This window comes from Rhynchophorus ferrugineus, unplaced genomic scaffold (assembly GCF_030347505.1).
Source record: "Rhynchophorus ferrugineus isolate W39M unplaced genomic scaffold, kcgeb_rfMv2 rfM7, whole genome shotgun sequence".
In the NCBI taxonomy this organism is placed as follows: domain Eukaryota; kingdom Metazoa; phylum Arthropoda; class Insecta; order Coleoptera; family Curculionidae; genus Rhynchophorus; species Rhynchophorus ferrugineus.
Genome location: NW_027472586.1, coordinates 1,896,732 through 1,917,759, shown reverse-complemented (window position 1 = coordinate 1,917,759; position 21,028 = coordinate 1,896,732). Strand labels below are relative to the sequence as shown.

At 35.2% G+C, this 21,028-nt stretch overlaps 1 protein-coding gene across 1 annotated transcript; it reads left to right on the top strand.

Annotated features, from left to right (window-relative positions):
• The first annotated feature begins 46 nt into the window (after window positions 1–46).
• On the top strand, window positions 47–20,787 carry LOC143200131 (casein kinase I). The gene is made up of 6 exons (XM_076410495.1): window positions 47–319; window positions 989–1,095; window positions 15,453–15,779; window positions 15,845–16,037; window positions 17,145–17,394; window positions 18,978–20,787. The coding sequence occupies exons 1-6, from the start codon at window positions 194–196 to the stop codon at window positions 18,986–18,988; spliced, it is 1,014 nt and encodes a 337-aa protein (XP_076266610.1). The 5' UTR covers window positions 47–193; the 3' UTR covers window positions 18,989–20,787.
• Window positions 20,788–21,028: the final 241 nt, after the last annotated feature.

The following is a 21,028-nucleotide window of genomic DNA, read 5'->3' as shown; positions in this document are numbered from 1 at the left end:
ACGGTTGGCGTTAACGGCTTCAAAAAAACTCCGCAAGAGGGCTTTTATCGAATGACGTCACAAACAACGATAAGTCAGAGGCAAATATGTCGGCGTGCTAGAGAAACCTAAACCAGCGACTGTGAAAATATTGGGTTTCTCTATATTCCAAATTACGCAACAATTTTGTTTAAAAAGACATATTTAAATTGTTATGATGGCGACGCACATAATCGGTAAACCAGAGTACATAGTGGGCGGAAAATATCGGTTAATTCGTAAAATCGGTAGTGGTTCTTTTGGTGACATATATCTGGGGATTAATATAACGAACGGAGAGGTAAGTAAACCCATTTTTGGTTGTGGATATCGTATTCGTGGGGTAACTGTTCCCATCCAGACGGTGGAACGAAGTTTCTTTGTGTAGGGCCCTTTCGAGTTTTGACATAACAGAGTGAAATGGCAGCCATGTCGCCAGCCCGTTTGTATGGGCATAAAAAATCGTTCGAAAACGGGATATACACACTCGCTGGAAAACATATTGATGCTTTATAAATATAGCGAACTTTGCACGCCCGAAATCGAATTAGAATCCTCCTGACGCCACCTTCTCGCCCAACGGAAAAGTGGGTTAGACGAAAACAGAGCAGAGAAAGAGGCTCTTGCAACATATTTCGCGAGATTACCTTCGAAAATACGCTTTTGTTTATTAATAAGCAACGAGACAGCCACGTTTTTCATTTTGTAAAATCATAATGAACATTGTTTATCAAAAAAAGTACGTTGTATTTTCTTCAGTTTCATTTTTTCAAAAGTATAAATAACGTTCCAAGGCACACTACGGTAATTTAAGATCTATTCAAGGCCGGGGATTTAAGCTAAGATTTTTTAAATAAAAAACACACCTACCTATTTGTCTATCATAGATCAAAAGCTTCTCAGCAGTTGATTTATTGACATTTAATTTTTGTGTATTAATCGATTTTGATTGTGTATTGTTTTTTTTTAGGAAGTGGCCGTAAAACTAGAATCTATTAGAGCCAGGCATCCTCAACTATTATATGAGAGCAAACTATACAGAATCCTTCATGGGGGTATAGGAATACCACATATCAGGTTAGTACATATCCTTTTATGGGCTCTATGAAATTTATCGTTTTTATCAAGATAACACAGTGTGAAAAATATCTTTTTATATAGATTATGATTTATTAGTGATTCATTCACTCAAAGATTTCTTGGCAAAACAATTTATCTAGACCCAATGGATTTTACGGTTAATCAGTACATGTTTTTTTATCAACTTAGTCATAGACCTGCTTTCTATAATTTAAAAAGCCATTAATTACTTTTGGCGATATTTTTTTTAAGGAAGGGCAAGTTTTACTCGCTTATCATTATCATTAAGCTTAATGCAATAATAATTGAGTGGGTTCTGACACTGACCGAAAATAAAAGGATCTAGAGGTACCGTTAGCGGTAGCCTGGTTGTGGTCGTCGCAACAGCGATATTGTATAAGCCCAATGGTTTTATATAATGCACGGTGTTTGGTTCGCGGAAGTGGTACCGGACTGGTTTAGGGCGGCTTGGATTAGAAGCCCGAAGCTACTTTTGCAATTGAACCGAGGTCAGAGTGGTTCTTCCTCAAAATTATCTAAAAATTATGTCGTTATCCATCATCAAAATTTGTGTTATTATGGGAGCCATGAATTTCCAGTAGGTGAGTGAAGAACATTCACAACAGGGATTGTCGAAAAAGGTTTTTAAAATAGTCAGAAATTTATCGATGCCCAAAAAATTGATTTTCGAGGAAGGCTTAACAATTTTCAAACTCTCAAACGTTGGCTTTAGTCCAAATCGTCTTGTTTTACTGTAGCTTAATAGTTTTTAACACACTGTGCTTGTTAGATTACAGAACTCTTTCAGAGATTCTATTTGAACGCTCTAGATGTAGGAGAATTTTGCTGCAGTTTTTAGTTCGTTGAGAAATATATGGACTAACATTTGTATAAACCTTTTTAATTTCAGTACAGTACAGTATTGTCTCCATAAAATGATTTCCTGATTTATTTGGGATAGTAGGATATTTTTACCCTTGCTTCAGGCAACAGAACAGAGTCTGAAACAGTTGAACTGAAACTGAAACTGTTTATTTCCTTTGTTTGGTTTGGTATTTTACTTAACTTGATCAATGATCATGTTCTTGTTGGTTTGGTGATTTAATAATGTTTTCAAGTATGATTCAATGACTTCTCATCTTAGTGAACCTGGCTTTATTGATCTTTTGCATTTATCCTTTATAGGATGTCTCATAAGCAGTTTAAATTTAGTGGATTGTTTTTTTTTGTCGTCAAGAGATCAATCCTATACCGAGATTATCCTTTGGTTCGTAAGGATTTTGCCGAATCGTTCGACTTCCAGTCCAGACCTGGCGAACCTAAAAATACATCGTTCCCGATGCAGATTGATTGGGAGAGAACAGTGATGTGACGCGGACTAAAACGTATATTTTCGTGTACAGCCGTCATCGGTTCTTATCTGAAACGCAAGATAATGTTCCCGATACATTTTGTCGATTTTCGAATTTATTTTGTTTTGATATTCGACGTGCCATGCGGTTGGGAATCTCCAGTTATTTTGGTCGGTCTTTCGTCTTTTAAGGAACATGATGACGCATATTTTTACCAAAGAAAATGTAGACTGACCGTCATGACTCACTGAGTCCTCTTTCTTGGTTGATAATGTTAACCAACGGATGTTTCTGATAAAGCCACATGTACTAATGATGTTTGTAATTGTGTATTATCGTTGTCATCAGTATTATCTATTTTTATACTTGTCCGGATCGAACAGATATATTTAAATTATTGTACAGTGATGAATATATCACGTTTTAGACAAAGCTAGTCGTTTCATGGCGGTTCAGCGTTTTTTTGTCGGTTATTACAGAAAAAAGAGATATACAATTGTTTTTAAACCAATAATGTGAGCTCATTAGCTACTCATATTTCTGAGAAGTGTATCTTAGTAGATAACAATAAATCGATCAGATCTACAGTTATGTTTATTTACGTTCTATCGACTTTATGGGCATTTTATGGTTATATCGATTGTGCATTTACATTACTGCGATTAAACCTTAATTAGTAAGGTTTAATTATATATCATAAATATATAAGATAAAGTAAAATTTACGATAATAGACTGTGTATTTAGGAAGCATTATTATATTTTAGAGGTATTCTTTGAATGGTGGTACGTTGATAATTTTCAAAGAACCATTTTTAAATTTCGTTTTTACTCTGGCATTTTCATTGATTCCTTTGTTTTTTCTTTAATTTTGATAGTTTTTATAACCCAAATGTTGGAAAGTTCGTGAGAAGTTGTCGCATCGTCCAAGTAGATTGTCATTTTCGAAAACAACGACTCGATAAACATAAATATATCGGACTTTCACTGTTCTTCGATCGCATTAAGCTAACAGTGGCTAGTTGGCGACAGTTTCTATTTCCCATAGAGTACAATTTTTGACCAGTCGAGTATTTTCGCCGGTTAAACATTTCTTATTGCGTTAGGCGACTTTGTTTTGATTATTCTAATAATGTTTGATCAGAAAGATGCCTCGAAACTTCTCAGTTTTGGTTGAATCATTAGATATATTAAAATTATTGACGGATACAACATCGTTAAATATAATAATCGATTCTGACTCAGGGAGATACGCGTGAATTGACGTTGTTGATAAAGATTACACGAAAAAATAAAAACAGAGTGGAATTTATATACTTACGCACGGAGGGTTTTTATGGAATGTATTAAAACAAAGGAGACATATCGCATTTGATAATTTGGGTCAACGAACAGCAAGTCAAATGGTGAATACGATCGTTGTAGGGTCTTTTTCCGTTATTATTAGTATACATTGATCTTCTTTCGAACGTGTGGTCGTAACATCGACCGCCAACGGCTATTTTCTATTGCAGGAACAAGCCCGCGACCTTCCAGTTGACCTCAGATATGTTCCATCGCTTTGTCTATTAATGACCGGTCCGCTGGTACAGTGTTATGCAAAGATCCGAAGAACTTTTGTATTTCGGCTCACTCGTCGGCATCGAAGGTTTCCCTGCTCGGTTGTTTCTTCCTGCCTGTGTTAGATTTTGTTGCTAATTATCGTCATATTTTAGTTGCTTTTTGTTTTGTTCTCTAATTTTTGGCATTCTGTTTTGTTTTAACTTTTTTCTTGTGTATATTTTTTCGTTATAAAGGTTCTAAATTAATTTTTAGTTGGTATTATTATTATTTTTTCGAGGTGTCGTCTTATTTTCCATGACATTGGCTCATTTTTTAACTAATCTCATGTGGGGGTTGATTTTCAGATTCGTAGCTCCTATTATTCTTTTTTACTCAATCAAAATGTTCTCTCGATAATGAATACAATAAGCTTTATAATATAAATTTGTATGCGTAATAATATATTGGAAATTTCATTATACGTCACAATTATATTTTATGCATTCATTTATTCAAATATTTAGTCACATGCATATTTTATTTTTATTGACTAATTTAATTATTAGAGATATAAATAAATATAGACATTGTGAAGGATTGAGACTTGTTCTATTTATTGAAAATATTTTCCTAGCCTAGTCCCTACTTTTTCTATAATTTTATTAATCGAAGATTGATAAATATCTTGGTTATATGAAGGATCGTTGCCTGGTATATACGAAGGTTGGGATAAAGCTTTCTATCTAAGCGTTTCTCTATAGGTATTAGCAGATTCGCATTTTTATAATTTTGACAATTTCATGATGGTTTATTTTGGTTTATCTTTTCAATTACACGTCTTCTGTTCTTATTACATTTGAGTCGATATTACCATGTGCTTCTAAAAACAATTGACGTATCCGTCTATTTCTATATTTCTAGTTAATAGCGTTTATTTGTCTTGAAAGTCTAATAAGAAACGAAGAGATGTATTATTTTTGGTGTAATAAATTTTGTCTTGTCGTATGTTACACAAAACTTTCCAACATCAAAGACTTATTTATATACCAAATATCCACCAATTATTTTTTCGAAAAACAAGAATTCTTCACGTTCAGTTCCTTTTAAAGGCGTTTTCTATAGCTGCCACTGTTTGTGTTACATATGTTCAACTCTAATATCCTTTATATTATTTGATCATTGGCTTTTGTCATCGGTATCATGTATAGTGAACGTTAACGCGATAACATCTGGTATATACACGGTGGGTGTGCATCTTTCCATATCGGGCTCGACTGTCCGTTTTTCTATCGCGACAAAACCGACAACGTCGACTCCAAACGCGGCAACGACGCCCCAGACACACCTGTTCGTTCGTCCATAGCGCTCCATCTGCAGCGAACGGTTCCCATCGTACAGCGTCTTGGAGGGTTTACGCGAGAGCAGATGATCTTCATAAATCTACCCGTGTACCCCTCAGGAACGACGCGCTTGGGATTCTCAGAAGAAGGCGACGGAAAATAACGAAAGAGAGCGCATATGGGTCGCTGTTGGTTGGCTGTATCTATTTAAAGAACCGAGACAGCGGTCGCAAATCTCGAGTAGGCTTTGACAACACGAGCTCAGCTCAGCTCACGGACACGTGGTGCAAAACGGCCGAGGTCTCGGGACGATTCCGAGTTTACTGACCCCGCGGAGATGGCGGAGGGGCCTTACGGTGGTCGCGTCCCATGGACATCGGTCAATTGTCGGTTGTTCTTCGGCATTGTTCGAGTTTACGACTTCGTACCAGTCGCTGATTGATTATTTTACTAGAAAACGATTGTTCTATTATAACATTTTGATGAAATGTGGCATAGGCCATAGCTTCGTACGCGTCTTTGACTGAATTTGTCATGATCTTTCCGCGTTTACCAAGCATATAGCATCCATAAACGTAACAACAACACTTTGAAAACACGTTCCAAATGTTTAACGCAACGTTACCAGCTGAAGCAAGTCAAGTATTACTATCATGATTTAAGAGATCATATGAATTTAAGTTACAAACAGTTGGATGGAAGAACTGCTACATATTTTAGAAAATTGATAGAAATACAATCCATTTCTGTGAAAATCCATAGTATAATCAATAGTATTACTGATCTTTTTTCCATAAATTAACCAGTAATATTCAGGAAATATGGAGGTATCAAATCGTTCTCGCTTGACTAAAATGTTTCTTTCGTAGATACTCTCAGGAAAAAAACATTTTCAGTCAGAGTTTTCTTCTAGGTCTGATTTAAGTGTGTTAAAAAATTATTAATAATCTTCCGCCAGAATAAATATCCTTCTGTTGTTTAATCGAATTGTTTTTGTTTCTTAATCGTTGTGATGTTTACATGAATACCATGTTTAACTGTCTTTAATGGTACAATCTAAAAGCTACACCTTTAGTTTTATTAACAGTGTAATGTGCTAAAGTTTTGTCGAGGTCTGTAAAACATGAGTTGCCCTTTTCTCTTCCATGAATTCGTTGGTAACATTGACTAGATATGGAGCTTCCAAATTGTTTCTTTCTTATATATTATCAGGGAAAAACAAGATTTTCAGGATATCTTTCTAGGTGTGATTTAAATGGTGATACTTCGGTTATCATATTTAATTGGATTATTTTTGTTTCTTTGTAATTGTATAATGTGAATTTCTTTTATTATATATTATGCTATACGGGTGATTGTTTTTAACATGTTATACATATGTTATATACAACAATATAAACAAATAGTGTCAGAAAAAAACAATGGCATTGTTTGTTTGGTTTTTATTGCGCGTCTATATTCCTCCGAATAACAGCTAGTTTAACATAATAACAACAGTAGCAACGAAACTCGATCGTTGTGTAAACAACCACGAACGGATTAATGCGTTATCGTCGACGCAGTCTTAATCACGGATGGCATGGATTTTATTTCACGGAATCGGTGGTAAATCTTATCGATTCGCGTGGATCCACGTGACGTGATCAAGTTCACGTGGTCGTCACCACGTCGTTCCTCTTTCTTTTTCTTCCACCGGCACGACCGCCGGACGGCCAGCACGTTTTACCTGTCGAGAGAAACGTCGGCGTTTTGTACGGTTTCTGGATAATGGGCATCGATCGAATCGGAATAATATCATTTTAATTAAGTTAGCGATGTTTTTTTTTTTCTAAGTTTAGATGTTTTTGTATACACTGGTTGTAATATGGAGTCACGTTTTTATTTGTTGTTTATCGATAACAAATTTCCCGCATTTTTTATGAATAACAAACATTAGTCCTTTGTTTTGGTATATTTTTAATTCCTCTGCTTATATTTTCATTTAAGCTTATATGGCTTTGATGCCTAGTGCTTTGTTTTATTAGTTTTTTCTATGCTTGTTTTATTGTAAAAACTCTGAATTCTTCATGTGCTCAGGCAGCGTTTGAACACCACGTTGAAAAAATATTAGCCTATTTTTTAATTTTTTTTTGTTACTCTTACATTAGATATTGTCATACTACAATCTTAATTTACAAATTAATTTATTACTACTGTTCTGTTGTACTTGCATAACAAGTTCGTGTGGTACGATTCCCTTCAATCTCCTTGCTTCCACGTTGCTGTTATCTGTAGCCTTTTTTCATGTTTTAAGGCAAGATCTTGGTTAATTTCGTAGATCCATTTGATTTCGAGGTCACGGTGCAGTTCTTCGTTGGTTACGTAACGACAAGCATTTGTTTTTATTTTCTCACGAGTTTGTTTTGGGTGCTAGTTGGTTTTAATGAAACTCCATATTTGCACCCTGTAAATCCAAATAGGCTTTATAATTGATTGATAAACCAATGTTTTTGATTTTCGGTCAGGTTGCGAGTATTTTTCGACTAACCAGTACGTTTATTTGATTTTGAGTCTAATTTGCTCAGCTTTTTGTCTGACGTGGTATTTTCTAAGTACCCCTATAAAATATTGTGTGTAGTCGAACATTCCAAGATCGTATTCCTCATTTTTAGCTGTCCAGGAGGTTGTTAGTCAACTATATCGAGGATTTCTCTCTCTTAAAACATCAAAATCAATACGTAATTGTTTGTATCGAAGTTTGTAACAACACTCGATAATTCACAATTGCATTTTTCGTTGGTTTGATCATAATATGACACACAATAAGCTTATGATGTCTCGTTATCTGCGTAATAATCTATGGTAAACTCCATTGTGATTTACGAATAAACATTTTATTTAATTCGTTCGTTTATTCCTCTATTAATCATGTGTATGTCTTGTTTTTATTAAGTCTGTTTTTTATTATGTTCATCAAATTGTCCCAGCTGGTTATTACTTTTACCATCTTATTCCATTACTAGGAATATCTATGAATCAACTCAATCAAGAGTTATTGAGATAAGATTTTATCAATCAAAACAAGTAATTATCATAAAGATTAATGTCTGGTAAATTCGACAATATTTTTTTGCATTCAGCAAATGCATTAAAAAATCCATTATACATTTTGTTATCATAGTTTTTTAGGGTAAATTGTTATGGCTCGGTGAATGGAGGTAAAACGAAATGAAACAGAGGTGTTTACATTATGTGACCGTTATTTATTGGCTATATAAAAAATGTGAAAAATACAAAATAAATAAAACGGATGTCAGCGGTGTTACCTGGTGACGAGGCTTGGGCAGTCGATGGCGGCACTTCTAAACCAAATGATGGTTGAGCACTGAATGAATGGAAATACCGTTCAATAACATCCCAGATAAACGTCTCGGGGTTGCCAGTTATTCCTTATCGGGTTCTAGTCTATATTTCTGGGTATTATGTAGACCGTTATTCCACGATGTAAAATTCGACATGCCTCAAGGTCGCTACAGTTTCAAAAAACCCTATAAATTTAGTGTCAACGGTATTATAAAATTGCCCTTATTATTATTCATTTGCCTTTCGGCATTAATTGTGTGTATTGTAATTTAGACACAAGAACTGGATGAATTGTAAAATCGTAAATAAAATAGTGATTGTGATATATAGCGCCCGTTATTTATTGTGGAAATAAAAATAAATACAAAGGGATGTCTTACCTGAGAGATGCGGAACGCTGTACCTACCACCGCAATTCACTCGATAGAAGCACGTCCCGAGTGTACAGCAGATAAAGAACTGGTACCCTTTACACACCTACTGATATTTTCCTAAAATTAATATATGCATCTTCTTGCTAAGAATATTGGTCAGGGAGAAGCATTTTTGTCTTATGCATTAAACCTTCATACCGAATGATATCGGAAGCTTGAGCAACATCTGAAAATATTGCAGGACAAACTGTATTTTGTTCTAGTGATTTTTCTAAGGCATTGGTGATTCTGTGAAGCTGATCAATCGTGGAATGTAGTTTCCTGAAACCAAATTGATGATCGGGAATAAGATGTTTCCTCTCAATGATTGGTTTTATGCTGTGGCGCTTGGTGATTTCCTGGTATAGGAATCGTAATTACTTCAGTTATCTTTCACAGAGCATTTATTCGGTTGACAAAGAAAATGAAAGGGATTTATACATGGGACAAGAGAGAATACACTTCTCTGTGACACAAAAGGTTTTAAAAAATGCATTAAAAATAACTGATTTTAAGGCCTACCTCCCAACTATTTTTCCGTGTTACCTAATACCAATATGACTCTAAATTTTTTTGAGTATTGATAGTTGTAATAAAAAATTAGCTTCCTTTCAATGAAACAAAATAACGTTACGACGGAAATGTGTTTGATAGCGATTATATCTATTGTAAATAACTCTTGAAGTCAATTCACAGTACTACCATTCATCTAACGATTTTACAGTTGTCCTTCCGAATCTCTTTGTTCGGATTTTCCTCTTCCTGTTCGACGGTGACAGCGACAATTGTTTTTCGTTATTTTTTTTCTCTCCTATCAAGCCCGTTTCTTTTGTCCCACCGTGATGTTCGATCGATTTCCGTGAAGAGCTTTTTAATCAATTTCGTCACATCGCTGGCCCCCACGTACTTCGTCCACTAGCAACCAACCGCCTTTTCATGCTCGGGCAAAATAACCACGTAGTATTAGCTCGTTTTGTTCTCTGTTCGACGTCCGTTGGAAGGCTGCCGCTGTTTTTCGCGCTTAACAACGACAATAACACGCAGCTCGTCGATTCTGATTTATTATGGGATAAAGTTCCCGGTTTCAGTCATCGGTCGACGCCATTGTGTTTTTTTTATATCTGATGGTAGATAAGCAACAAGTCGGCATCGAACGTTGATCTATATATCACTAAATAAACGTGTTAAGTTTCGTTGTTTCGTATGCGAAGAGAGCTGAGCAAAATATATGCTTTACTTTGATTAAAATACAAATTAAATCGTACAAAAAGTCTCGTAAAATAAAAGTTATATTTAATAAAACAATATATAATAATGTAACATCTTAAACAACTACTTACACAATAAATGGCACAATACAAAAAGCAAATAAGCGTACGAGATCTTGATGTCGAGGTGGCCGGTTAATATTTATGAAGACGTACCTAAGCAATTTTAAAAATATACTTGAAATATAACATGGATCGGTATTTATGGCGATAAATACTTCTAATGCCAGGTAATATTGAAATATAATGGCACTGGCAGTACTGGTAGCTAAAAGTACGAGTTTTTAATTATGTTGGCGGATCATAATACTGATAAATAATAGTATCGAGAAGTAAACGTATCGACAAATACTGATAATGGATGGTATTCGTAATATTAACGATAACAATGATAGAATAACCAGCATGGTTAACAATAATCTTAGCCTATAGTAGTCAATAACATTGACGGACAATCATTATAAAACAGACAATAGTGGTAACTGATAGCATTGTTAAACTATGCTGGGATGAAGTATGATATGTGTACAAGGTACCTACGTAGCTTATGTCCTAACACTAACAATAATGGACGTGCAAAGAGATCAATGGAGCCAACGCGCGATATTCTGCCACTAAGGTTACTAAGATTAAGCTAAACAGTACAATGTGTACAAGGAAAAAAGCCAAAGGCCACACGCAGCAGAAACCACTTTCTGTAGCGTTAATTTTGCTTCATGTTATCCATAAATCATAAGTGCACATCAGTAACTCAGGCCTCTTTGGCGTTATTTTCTCTCTCGCTCCCTCGAACATTTTAAGATATCACATCTGGCAAATGCATAAATAATACCACCATTTATGATAATTATTTTTGTTGCTAAGTATTCGCAAAGGCGACAAATTCTACAATTAAAAAGAAGCGGCAATCCCGCTTAGTTCCTTCACATTAACGTTCAAATCATTTTTAAAAATCATAAACGGGTCAAAATTAAAAGGTCTAAAATATCGGACTACCAGTTGGTATTCTCAAGTACCAAATATTCGGAACGATTTATTATTTTCTTGAATAGTACATATTACCTTTTACACATTGCCTTTTATGAATAAAATATCGAAATAATATAAACAAATAAAACTGGCTTTTACATCGGCTCAGTTTTAAATTTAGTTTTTAGATGTCGCCTCGTTATGTCTCCTAAAATAGTTCAAATTTTGAAAAATTCTGTCAAGGCTGTATTCTTAACGGATTAAGCTTTGAAAATACGATACGAAAAGTAGATGTTTTCAAATTTCTGGATCGGAATACCCTCATAAAGCTAAAGAACGATCGAACTACACACGAACCAGATATCTAGTAGGCCGTTTGTCTATATTTGGCAACATGGCAAACGGGATTGTTCTTCAGTCGAGACCCATTACACGCTCGAATCCGTTCGCCAAAATCTAGACGGCGTTTTGACGCAAACACGGTTTGCATAAACAATGGACCATTTACGGCCAGCGTTTCGTAAGTTTCATTTCTTCGACCTCATTTCGGACACCCGCACGATCCCGCAGCGAACGAGGTCGCACGCAAACGCCGCCTGCGACCATCGCGGCCCATAGAACCGTAACGATGGCGCTCGTCCGTTTTTTCTTTCTGTCCTCTGACTTTTTTTGTAATTTTTTAGTGCGCTCGACGGGACCGGCGACCTCGTCACACAAATTGGGACGCCCTCCTCGTTTTTCTAAAAACGTTGCCGTCGCCGACGTCTATAAAAAAGTTCACACTAATTTAATAGAAAGGTATGAAGTATCATCATGCATGAAAGCCTCTAGATGGGCAATGGGTCGAGCCGGTTGAGTGAATGGTAAAACAAGAGTTTAGTTCTGGAGAATCCCGCTTGCGCACAAAGGCTTGACTTTGCAGCGTTGCCGGTTGTTGAAAATTATACGTATATTTCAAGAATATAGTAATTTCGGTTGAGGCCCAAGTTAGAATGTTTTTCTATATTTTTCGTCCCCGATAGGCCTGATGGACGATAACGACCTGAAGTTTATAAACATCTTTCGTTTTGAAATAGTTTTGAAAAGAAAAAAGAGAAAATAAAACAATATGTAATCATTTGTGAATATATAAACATTACAGTAACAAACCAAAGGTATAGTTGTATATTATTCGTATACTTGAAGAGTGTTTATCAATATACAAAAATACAAGTATGCTTTCATCTCTAAAATTACTCAATAATATATCTTGAACAGCACAAAAAATAGCTTCATTGTTTTCTTATCGAATCTTTTCGATATGCAAAAATAGCATGGAAACCTCTCTCTCAATTCATTCAGTAAAAACAAGGAATGCAATTGAAGAAATGCTTTCAGCCTGTATGTAGAACATACACATATACATTCATGTCTATATTATTTTCATATTGTCTTTCATTAATCAACACCATTTTTATGTTTTGTACTTGTGGAGTTCAATTGGTTTCCTTGTTGAATATTATATAATACCTTTAAATTGCCACTACTTAAATTAGCTTATGTGTCTTCCAATATAGCATCCATTTGAATTTTAGCTGCAATAATATTTTTATCTGATTTTAATAACATTCACCTCTCAGTCTTTGACACACTCTTATCATAACTCTTATTACTTTACCATTCCAACATAGGAACCCCCAACATTTAAAACCTTGTTATTTCTTGTTCAATTTTAATGCTGTAAATTGACTATATATCAACAACCTGTGATTCTGTTGATATATTCTCACATAAAGGGCATTGAGTCATATTTATCTGTACTTTGGACTATCGCAGGGTCTGACAATACATGACAATATATCTTTATGCCGAAATCATATTATGTATTTAAAATCAATTATACACAGTTGCCATAATGAAGGACTTAGTATTTAAATTACAATTATGTTATGAACTGCATGTTTGTTGACAATAGTCTTCCACATTTGTCTTTATAACCGACCTGTCTAAAATGCAAACTACGAACCTATTAGGTCTTATTTAAGTACATAAGCTTCTGCTGATATGGAACTAGATACATTGGAAAATAATGCATTTTATTCGAATAATTATAACTTAGATCACAACACATGTGTATAACCGAAAATCCAAGAAATGCTAATGCTACAAAAAATATTGAAACATTCCAGGAAACCCTGCAGAATATATCTAATGACCAAAATTTTGTAAAAACCCAGTATTTCTTCAATCGAATAAACGGAAATATGTTTACTTCAGCATTATTTCTTGAAATTAATTACGTTAAATTTGTCGTTCGTTTTGCTTTTATACATATTGTTATATATATTGTTCACACAAGCTACTATTGAGTTGCACTGTTGGGAATCGTCTAAATACGACCTTGACCTTGTCTGTTCACCTTTGGCAAGCTACTTTTGAGCTATTTACATCCTTCCCGTCTAGAAAAAATAGTTTTGAGATAACCGAGGGCGTGTTTCAACTCGAATTTTGATTCTCTCGTATGATGGGCTGCCTACCAACTGGGGATCGGTTCGCTTAATTGACGTTACAGTTCCCGAAACTAAATTATAACGTTCCGCTTAAGCTATCGTTAATTTTTCCTATTCGTAATTAATATGAATCACGTAACTACTGCGTCGGTGAAAAACTAGTCCGTAATTTTAGCGTTCGAATATAAAACCTTCCAAAATTATCACGATCAGTCAATTGCAGGGCGCTTTGTTTTGTTTTCTTCGTTTACTTCATGTGCTGTCCTTTTATTCTTTTCATAAAATGCATGTCAGTTAAAGGTTTGAACTATTTTTGCGTTATTAGTTTAACGGAATAATTTAAAACATAGTATTTCCAATAAAACGGTCAATGCAGGTCGCCTATATTTATAAAGCAACGTTGCCGCGCCTAAGTTTTCGTTTATTTTAACATTATCGTAAAAATAACATTGTGCAATATAATTTATTTTAACATTATAGTACATCTGATGCATATTTAATGAAAGACTTAAACTACACTTAATTAAGCAGCCACAGTAGCTTGTAGGTTAGAATTATTTTATTATATTTACATTGGCATATGGCAACGGAGTCGACTTCGGTCAACGACGACGATTAGTATTGAACACTAATCGAATTTTATAGACCGATTCAGTTACATGTTCATCAGACTTTATTCAGTCTCTTTTTAATTAGAGTAATGCAACAGTTATACAAATATATTCAGTGTGTATAATCAACTTTTAAGAGATTTTCTGAACTTTGTCAAAAGTGCTCAAACCTCTCTATGATTGAATGATTTGGGCACCACTGTGAGAGGTTTAAAAACCATAAAAAAGAACTAGAACAAATATTGAATAGTATTTCGGAAATTTCATTGAACAAAAAATTTGATTTCAAATTTCAACGCCTGTGTTGGGAAGCTCGACATTTTTTTCAAGGCAAAATTAATAAACTTTTTTCAATATAAAAGTGTTTATGCTTTTTGCTATTTTGTATTGATTTAATTAACCATAACTACAGCAAAATGTGTCTCAATTTTTTATTTTTTTTTTCCGATATAGTTGCCACAGTAACTTATGCAAAACGTGTTAATTTTTATGTTATGATGTTTCGTCATTCGACAATAGTAGGCCACGGCGAAAAAGTTGCCGGCGTCTTTGTTATCGTGTGCGATCGCACGAAGGGTGGTTCTTTGTTACGTCGCGATTATCTACGTAATTGCGCGGATGTCGACAAGGACGCTTTTCAACGTGAGATCTCTCATCTCCGATGACGTAGCGAACTTTCGAAAGTTTGTATGTTTTAGATTTTAGAAATGATCGACGCCCGTTCGGCGGGCGGTGAAAATCCGAAAGTAGGCAACCTTGGATGCAAAAAATAAAATTAAACTCGTAAACATCGAATTTTCGTTATGAAACGATATTTTTTTCCCGCAAAAATATCTCGAGGACTTTTTTTTTTCGAAATTATTTCTGTAGGTTAAGGTTGGAGTGTAAAATTAGGCGGTTGCATTTGAAACTCGCACTATAGTCGCAAAACAGTCGATAGTGAAAAAACTAGCGATTGAATATATATATATATATATATATATTGCAGTAGCTAGATGCAATAATTGACGTGGGTTCTTTTTGTTTCAGGTATTATGGCCAAGAAAAAGAACACAACGTTCTCGTCATGGACCTGTTGGGTCCCTCGCTCGAGGACCTCTTCAACTTCTGCTCGAGGCGCTTCACCATCAAGACCGTTCTCATGCTGGCCGATCAGATGATCGGCAGAATCGAATACGTCCACTGCAAGTCATTCATCCACAGAGATATTAAGCCGGATAACTTCCTGATGGGTATCGGACGGCACTGCAACAAATTGTTCCTCATCGATTTCGGCCTGGCCAAGAAGTTTAGGGACGCGCGAACACGCCAGCACATCTTGTACAGAGAAGACAAAAACCTCACCGGAACCGCTAGGTGAACGAGCCCGAGGAAGGGGGTTATATTATATCGTTGCTGATTTCCGTTCTCTTTGTCCGCAGATACGCTTCGATAAATGCTCATTTAGGTATTGAACAGTCGAGAAGAGACGACATGGAGTCGCTGGGTTATGTTCTTATGTACTTCAATAGGGGTAGTTTGCCGTGGCAAGGACTGAAAGCCGCCACCAAGAAGCAGAAATACGAGAAGATTAGCGAGAAGAAGATGTCGACACCGGTCGAAGTACTGTGCAAGGTGAGTGAGGAGAGCATACGTTAATCATAAGGAAATTTTTCGGTCTACCGCATGCGCATTTTCATTTATTTGAACTGATAAAAAAATGTGAGGAAACAAGCGCTCTTCTGTGTTGAACATTTTGGTCTAGTTTTCTCTGTATAGCGCTACATTGTAGAGGAATTTAACCCCATGAAATTAAGAAGCTATCATCAAACATTTTACGATAGTGTTATGCTGATACTTCCTTAATTGATGGGAACTTGTTTAAAGACTAGCAAAGATAGTAATATGAAAATGTATCATTAATTTTTTGTTAAATATTTTAATTTAAATACCACCATTCAAAAGCCAAACATATATAAATAAATTTAATATTTAACTGTGGAATTATATGCACATTTTAATAATTTCAAGTGTTGCAATTGTGTTGTTGTGTTAATAAATAAGAATTGGGAAACATTTGCAAAAAACAAGCCATATTCTATTAGAACATTTTATTGCAAAAGTCTTAGTGAAGAACGCTATATATATTCAAGAAATTCCATCTACATTTCACGTACGAAAAAAAATTAAATCATGATTTATTAGTTACTGCAATTTTTTATGAACAAATCTCATTAAGGAATTGGCTACTTAGTATTACTCTAGTATTTTTATATTATTTCTCTCATATCCTTTGCAGTGTTTTTATTTCAACAACAAGAATAATTTTCGTCTTTGCTTCTTGTTATCGTTTCGAAATCTGGAGCTATTTCAGGGTGGAATTTTGGCATAAGTTGAATTCTATTTGATGATGTCGAAACTGTTTTCTTGACAAATTTGGCAACTAATATTCCTACTATAAACAAAATCGATGCTGCTTGAATATTCCGCATTTACCTTTGTTCTTCCAGATTTTAAAACCATTGTATGTCACAACACTAAGAATAACACAACAATTTGATTATCATTGTTATGCAATTATTCTATATAAATATTCAAAAATTTTTGTTGTTTTCACTCGATCAAAATAGAGAGCACAATACAGCATGCGCTAAACCGAAAAATGTTCTTCTAATTGATATATGCTTGAGTGGAGGCTTCACTATCCACCAAGAGACGGCTATTTGACTCTATCTCTTTCAGGGCTTCCCTGCGGAGTTCTCGATGTACCTGAACTACTGCCGTGGTCTGCGCTTCGAAGAGGCTCCGGACTACATGTACCTCCGGCAATTGTTCCGTATATTGTTCCGCACGCTCAACCATCAGTACGACTACACCTTCGATTGGACGATGCTCAAACAGAAGGCTGGAACGGCTGGCACAAGCACCGCCCCCATGGGGCAAGGGCAGGCCCAAGCGCAATCGTCGCAAGTTGCTATACCAGCACAGCCAGGTGAGTATTAGTATGCGTCAGTCACCAACAGTTCCGTATGTTGTCTGTCGATGAACCTTTAGAAAATTTACTTCTCGTCTATGAAAACTGTCACCAATATACCATCTAGAGCCAGTGACGACAAACCAATAGTCATAACTTCTCTTAGCACCAACCTAATGTACCTTGCCGCTTGTATATTGCTTGGTTAATCATTCAACAGTTTCGTATGTCGATGAGTTTATACAAAATTCACTCCTGACTATGCAAACAATTACTTACAAAGTAGAGATGAGCATAAATCAAATGTGCTTGACATCTAATGACTAAATTGTAAACAGGGTAAAAATATGTTTGCCTATATAGTGAGTAAAATTTTAAAAACACAAATATTTACTTTATAATGCCTCAGTCAACTTAGGCGTTCTAAAATTATCTGTCCTGCTTTTGAAAATAATCGTTGGCGTTTGATCGAGATAGCTGGTGTACGAAATAGCTGGCTAGCGTCTTAAAGATTCTTGAAGCTAAATGGTTTAATTGCGTCTAAAACATAGAGTGCAGTGCCTTTAAGTAATGAAAATAGATATTTAATTTCGTTTTATGATTAATTGATAGGTATTCAGTTTCCGATCACCGAAATTATCAATAAACAAAATGTGTCTCCTTGGTAGTAACTGAGTACCATCATTCTAGATTCATTGTACTTACGATTCATAAATTTTTGGAGAAAAATAATATATGCAATTTTTAAAATAGAACAAAAAAGGGACAAAAACATTTTTCAAATGTATATTTTTAATCTCTTGTTTGGCAGGTTTCGGCGCATGTTTACACTAAAAGTTGAGATTCAATTAAAAAAATAATATATTTTTTATTGCCGTTCTGGAAAATATCTTCCTCTCTTTTTGCCACTTCAGATTTTTTGCCGAAAATACTCTTTCAGTAAATGCTGAGTATACGTAGGAATTGAAGATAAATAAGAAATTTATTTTTTTACACTTGATAAGATATCAGATTATTTTTATTTATATATTTCCATTTTTTTTTCAAATTTCTCTTTGGTGATAACATATCGTCTATCCTAATATGTAGTTTGTCTTGTAATTATAAATTCAAATGTTTCAATGATACTTAATAAAATTGTGAAGGCAGTTTTTTAAAATAAATTAAAAAAAAAAGTTCTAAACTCGTTTCAAATTTGGCTATATCGTAAATTCAAAAACATTTGATTGGTTCTTCGATAAAATTTACAATGCAGGTGCGACAGATGACATCTCTGACGTCACATTTCTAGAAAGTATATAATTGTATACATATTAGATAAAAACAGTGAGTCACAAACCACGCAGGCTAAATCCAGATATTTTGGAATTTTTTACATGGCAGATTTTTTAAATTTTCAATAGTAGTCGGAAAGCACTATAGAGGCGAAATAAACCAATCAAATGCCCTTGTGACTTTCAGTATAGTGATTGAAACAAGCAAAAAATATCTGTCCACTTGATTGATTCGTTAACGTAATAGTGGCGGGTGTTTGTCTTAAATACCGTCACAGCCTACTCCGATTGTTTGATCCTACTTGATTTTTTTTTCTCTTGTTTCAGGCAATCGCTAAAACGCCAACCGTCTAGATCCATCAGCAGCATCGACTAGGCGTCCGCCAACCAACCTACACTCTCGTTGGTCACTGGATCCCGCTTGTTTTTTCTCCTGTTTCGTTTCAACCGTTTAAAATGTGTTTTTGTTTGTTTTTTCGTACTAATTCGTTTCGTATTTACTTCGTTGATGATGATGATGACGCTCCATCCATCCAGCAGAGGCCGGACGAGACCCGCTAGCGACTAGTTTACGGAAAAAAAAATTGACTAAGTGATGTCGAGATCGGTCCTGTCTCTCGCTCTCTCTCTAAATGAAAACCAAAAAACGGAAGCGGATCCTACGACTTTTATAATAAACACTTATTGAAATCTAATAAAAAAATAACAATAAATAATCTTATTAAAAAAAAACCCAACAACAAGTTTTTATTGTAAGCTACGATCATTGTTCGGAGATGTATTTTCTTTCAGTTTTCTTTGTTTTTAGTCCGTACTGTATAGATACTTACCACTTAAGAAATTGAAAAAGGTAAAACACGTTTACCAAGAAAAAAAAACAAAAAAAAATTAATCGGGCGTGTCCTCCGGTACCCCTGCCGTGGGAGGGTACCTCGGTACGCGACCACGAAGAAATCGTTTCACAATGTGCGAATGAGAGGGAGAAGTGAGCGCGTGAATGCAAGTCTGGCTGTTTCAAAATATAACTTATAAAAAAAACATGGCGTAATTGATTTTATTCATAGTGCGTTTCCGGTTCCGCTCGGGCGTCGGCTCGCGGGGGGCATCGCGACCGAACTGGTCTACGAACGAACTCTCCGGGGTGACAGCGACGCCGAGCGATCGATCCTTGTTTCTGCATTTTGTACAGTATACCAGAATCACGGGACGAGAAGTGTTCGATGTGTGTATTATAGGTGTGAGAAACGAGTACAAAAATGTTAAAATGTGTAGCGTTTAAAAAGGGAAACGGTCATAGAGAGACGGAAACAAAACGAATTTATAATTATCATTGCATCAAATCGAGTTTCGGTAATGGTGAGGAAGATCGTAAGAGTTTTTTTTTTTTCGTTGTTCAATTTCTATATATATATATATATATATATATATATAGATAAGTAGATAACTATCGTCGCCCGTAACGGACAACAGCACTGAATATCCACGCAGAAGATCGATGGATTCATTTCAAGCCGTGACACCAAATAACTCTTTTGCCCGTACAGATATCCCATGTATTTGTGATATTTCCTAAATTGTTTTGGGGTATTTGTGGGGGGTAGAAAGGCGACTGCAATCGGTGAGATGAATGAGCTGTGATTGGTTTTTTTTATTCTCCACTTCGGTTCAGCGTTTAAAGGAACAGCAAAAGTGACAAAAGTGAGGCGTTTGAACGCATATGTCACGTTCGACAAATATGCTGTAGCAACTGCCACGAATTATCCGAAACGTTTCGTTGGTACATTTTTTTTTTACGGTAATCATTTGTGGCAGGGCCTCTACGATGGTCCTGCCGGTACACAACAAAATAAAATTATTGCAAAAAGTAAACTACGTGTAAATAATATTATTAATGATAATTGTGTGTAAAGATATAATACGCCAACTTGTAAACTATTATAGGTTTCTTATTATTGTTATGATTATTTTCATGTAATGATTTTCTCATTTATTCTTAGTAATATGTCAGTTTTTACTTTATTTTTGGGCGCATAAGGCCGATTATTTTTTAAGTTTGGTAATAATAACAACAGTCTTTTGACAATTTGCAATGGTACTGTTAATTGAGGTATTGAGAAAATAAAATGTTGAAAAACCACAGATATTTTTATCTTAACAAAAACATATCCTCCCCAAAAAATCCCATCTCATAAAAGTGCTTCGCCACAAAAAAGGTGTCAATTAATACTAGGTCTCAGTTGGTCCTATACTTCACTATTCATTTAATAGCACTAAAGGTCACTGGTCTTCGTGAAATTGGCTTTAATAGTCACTAAACTTACTTTACTTTCAAGAATTTTGCTAGCCATGGCTGTTTCTAATTGAAAAGACCGAGTAAC

What these genes read in the sequence shown, in the direction of transcription:
- LOC143200131 (XM_076410495.1), top strand. Translation starts at nt 194, where the DNA reads ATGATGGCGACGCACATAATCGGTAAACCAGAGTACATAGTGGGCGGA. An exon ending in AACCTCACCGGAACCGCTAG is followed by an intron (nt 15,780 to 15,844) that starts GTGAACGAGCCC and finishes CTTTGTCCGCAG; the next exon opens with ATACGCTTCGATAAATGCTC. An exon ending in CGGTCGAAGTACTGTGCAAG is followed by an intron (nt 16,038 to 17,144) that starts GTGAGTGAGGAG and finishes TATCTCTTTCAG; the next exon opens with GGCTTCCCTGCGGAGTTCTC.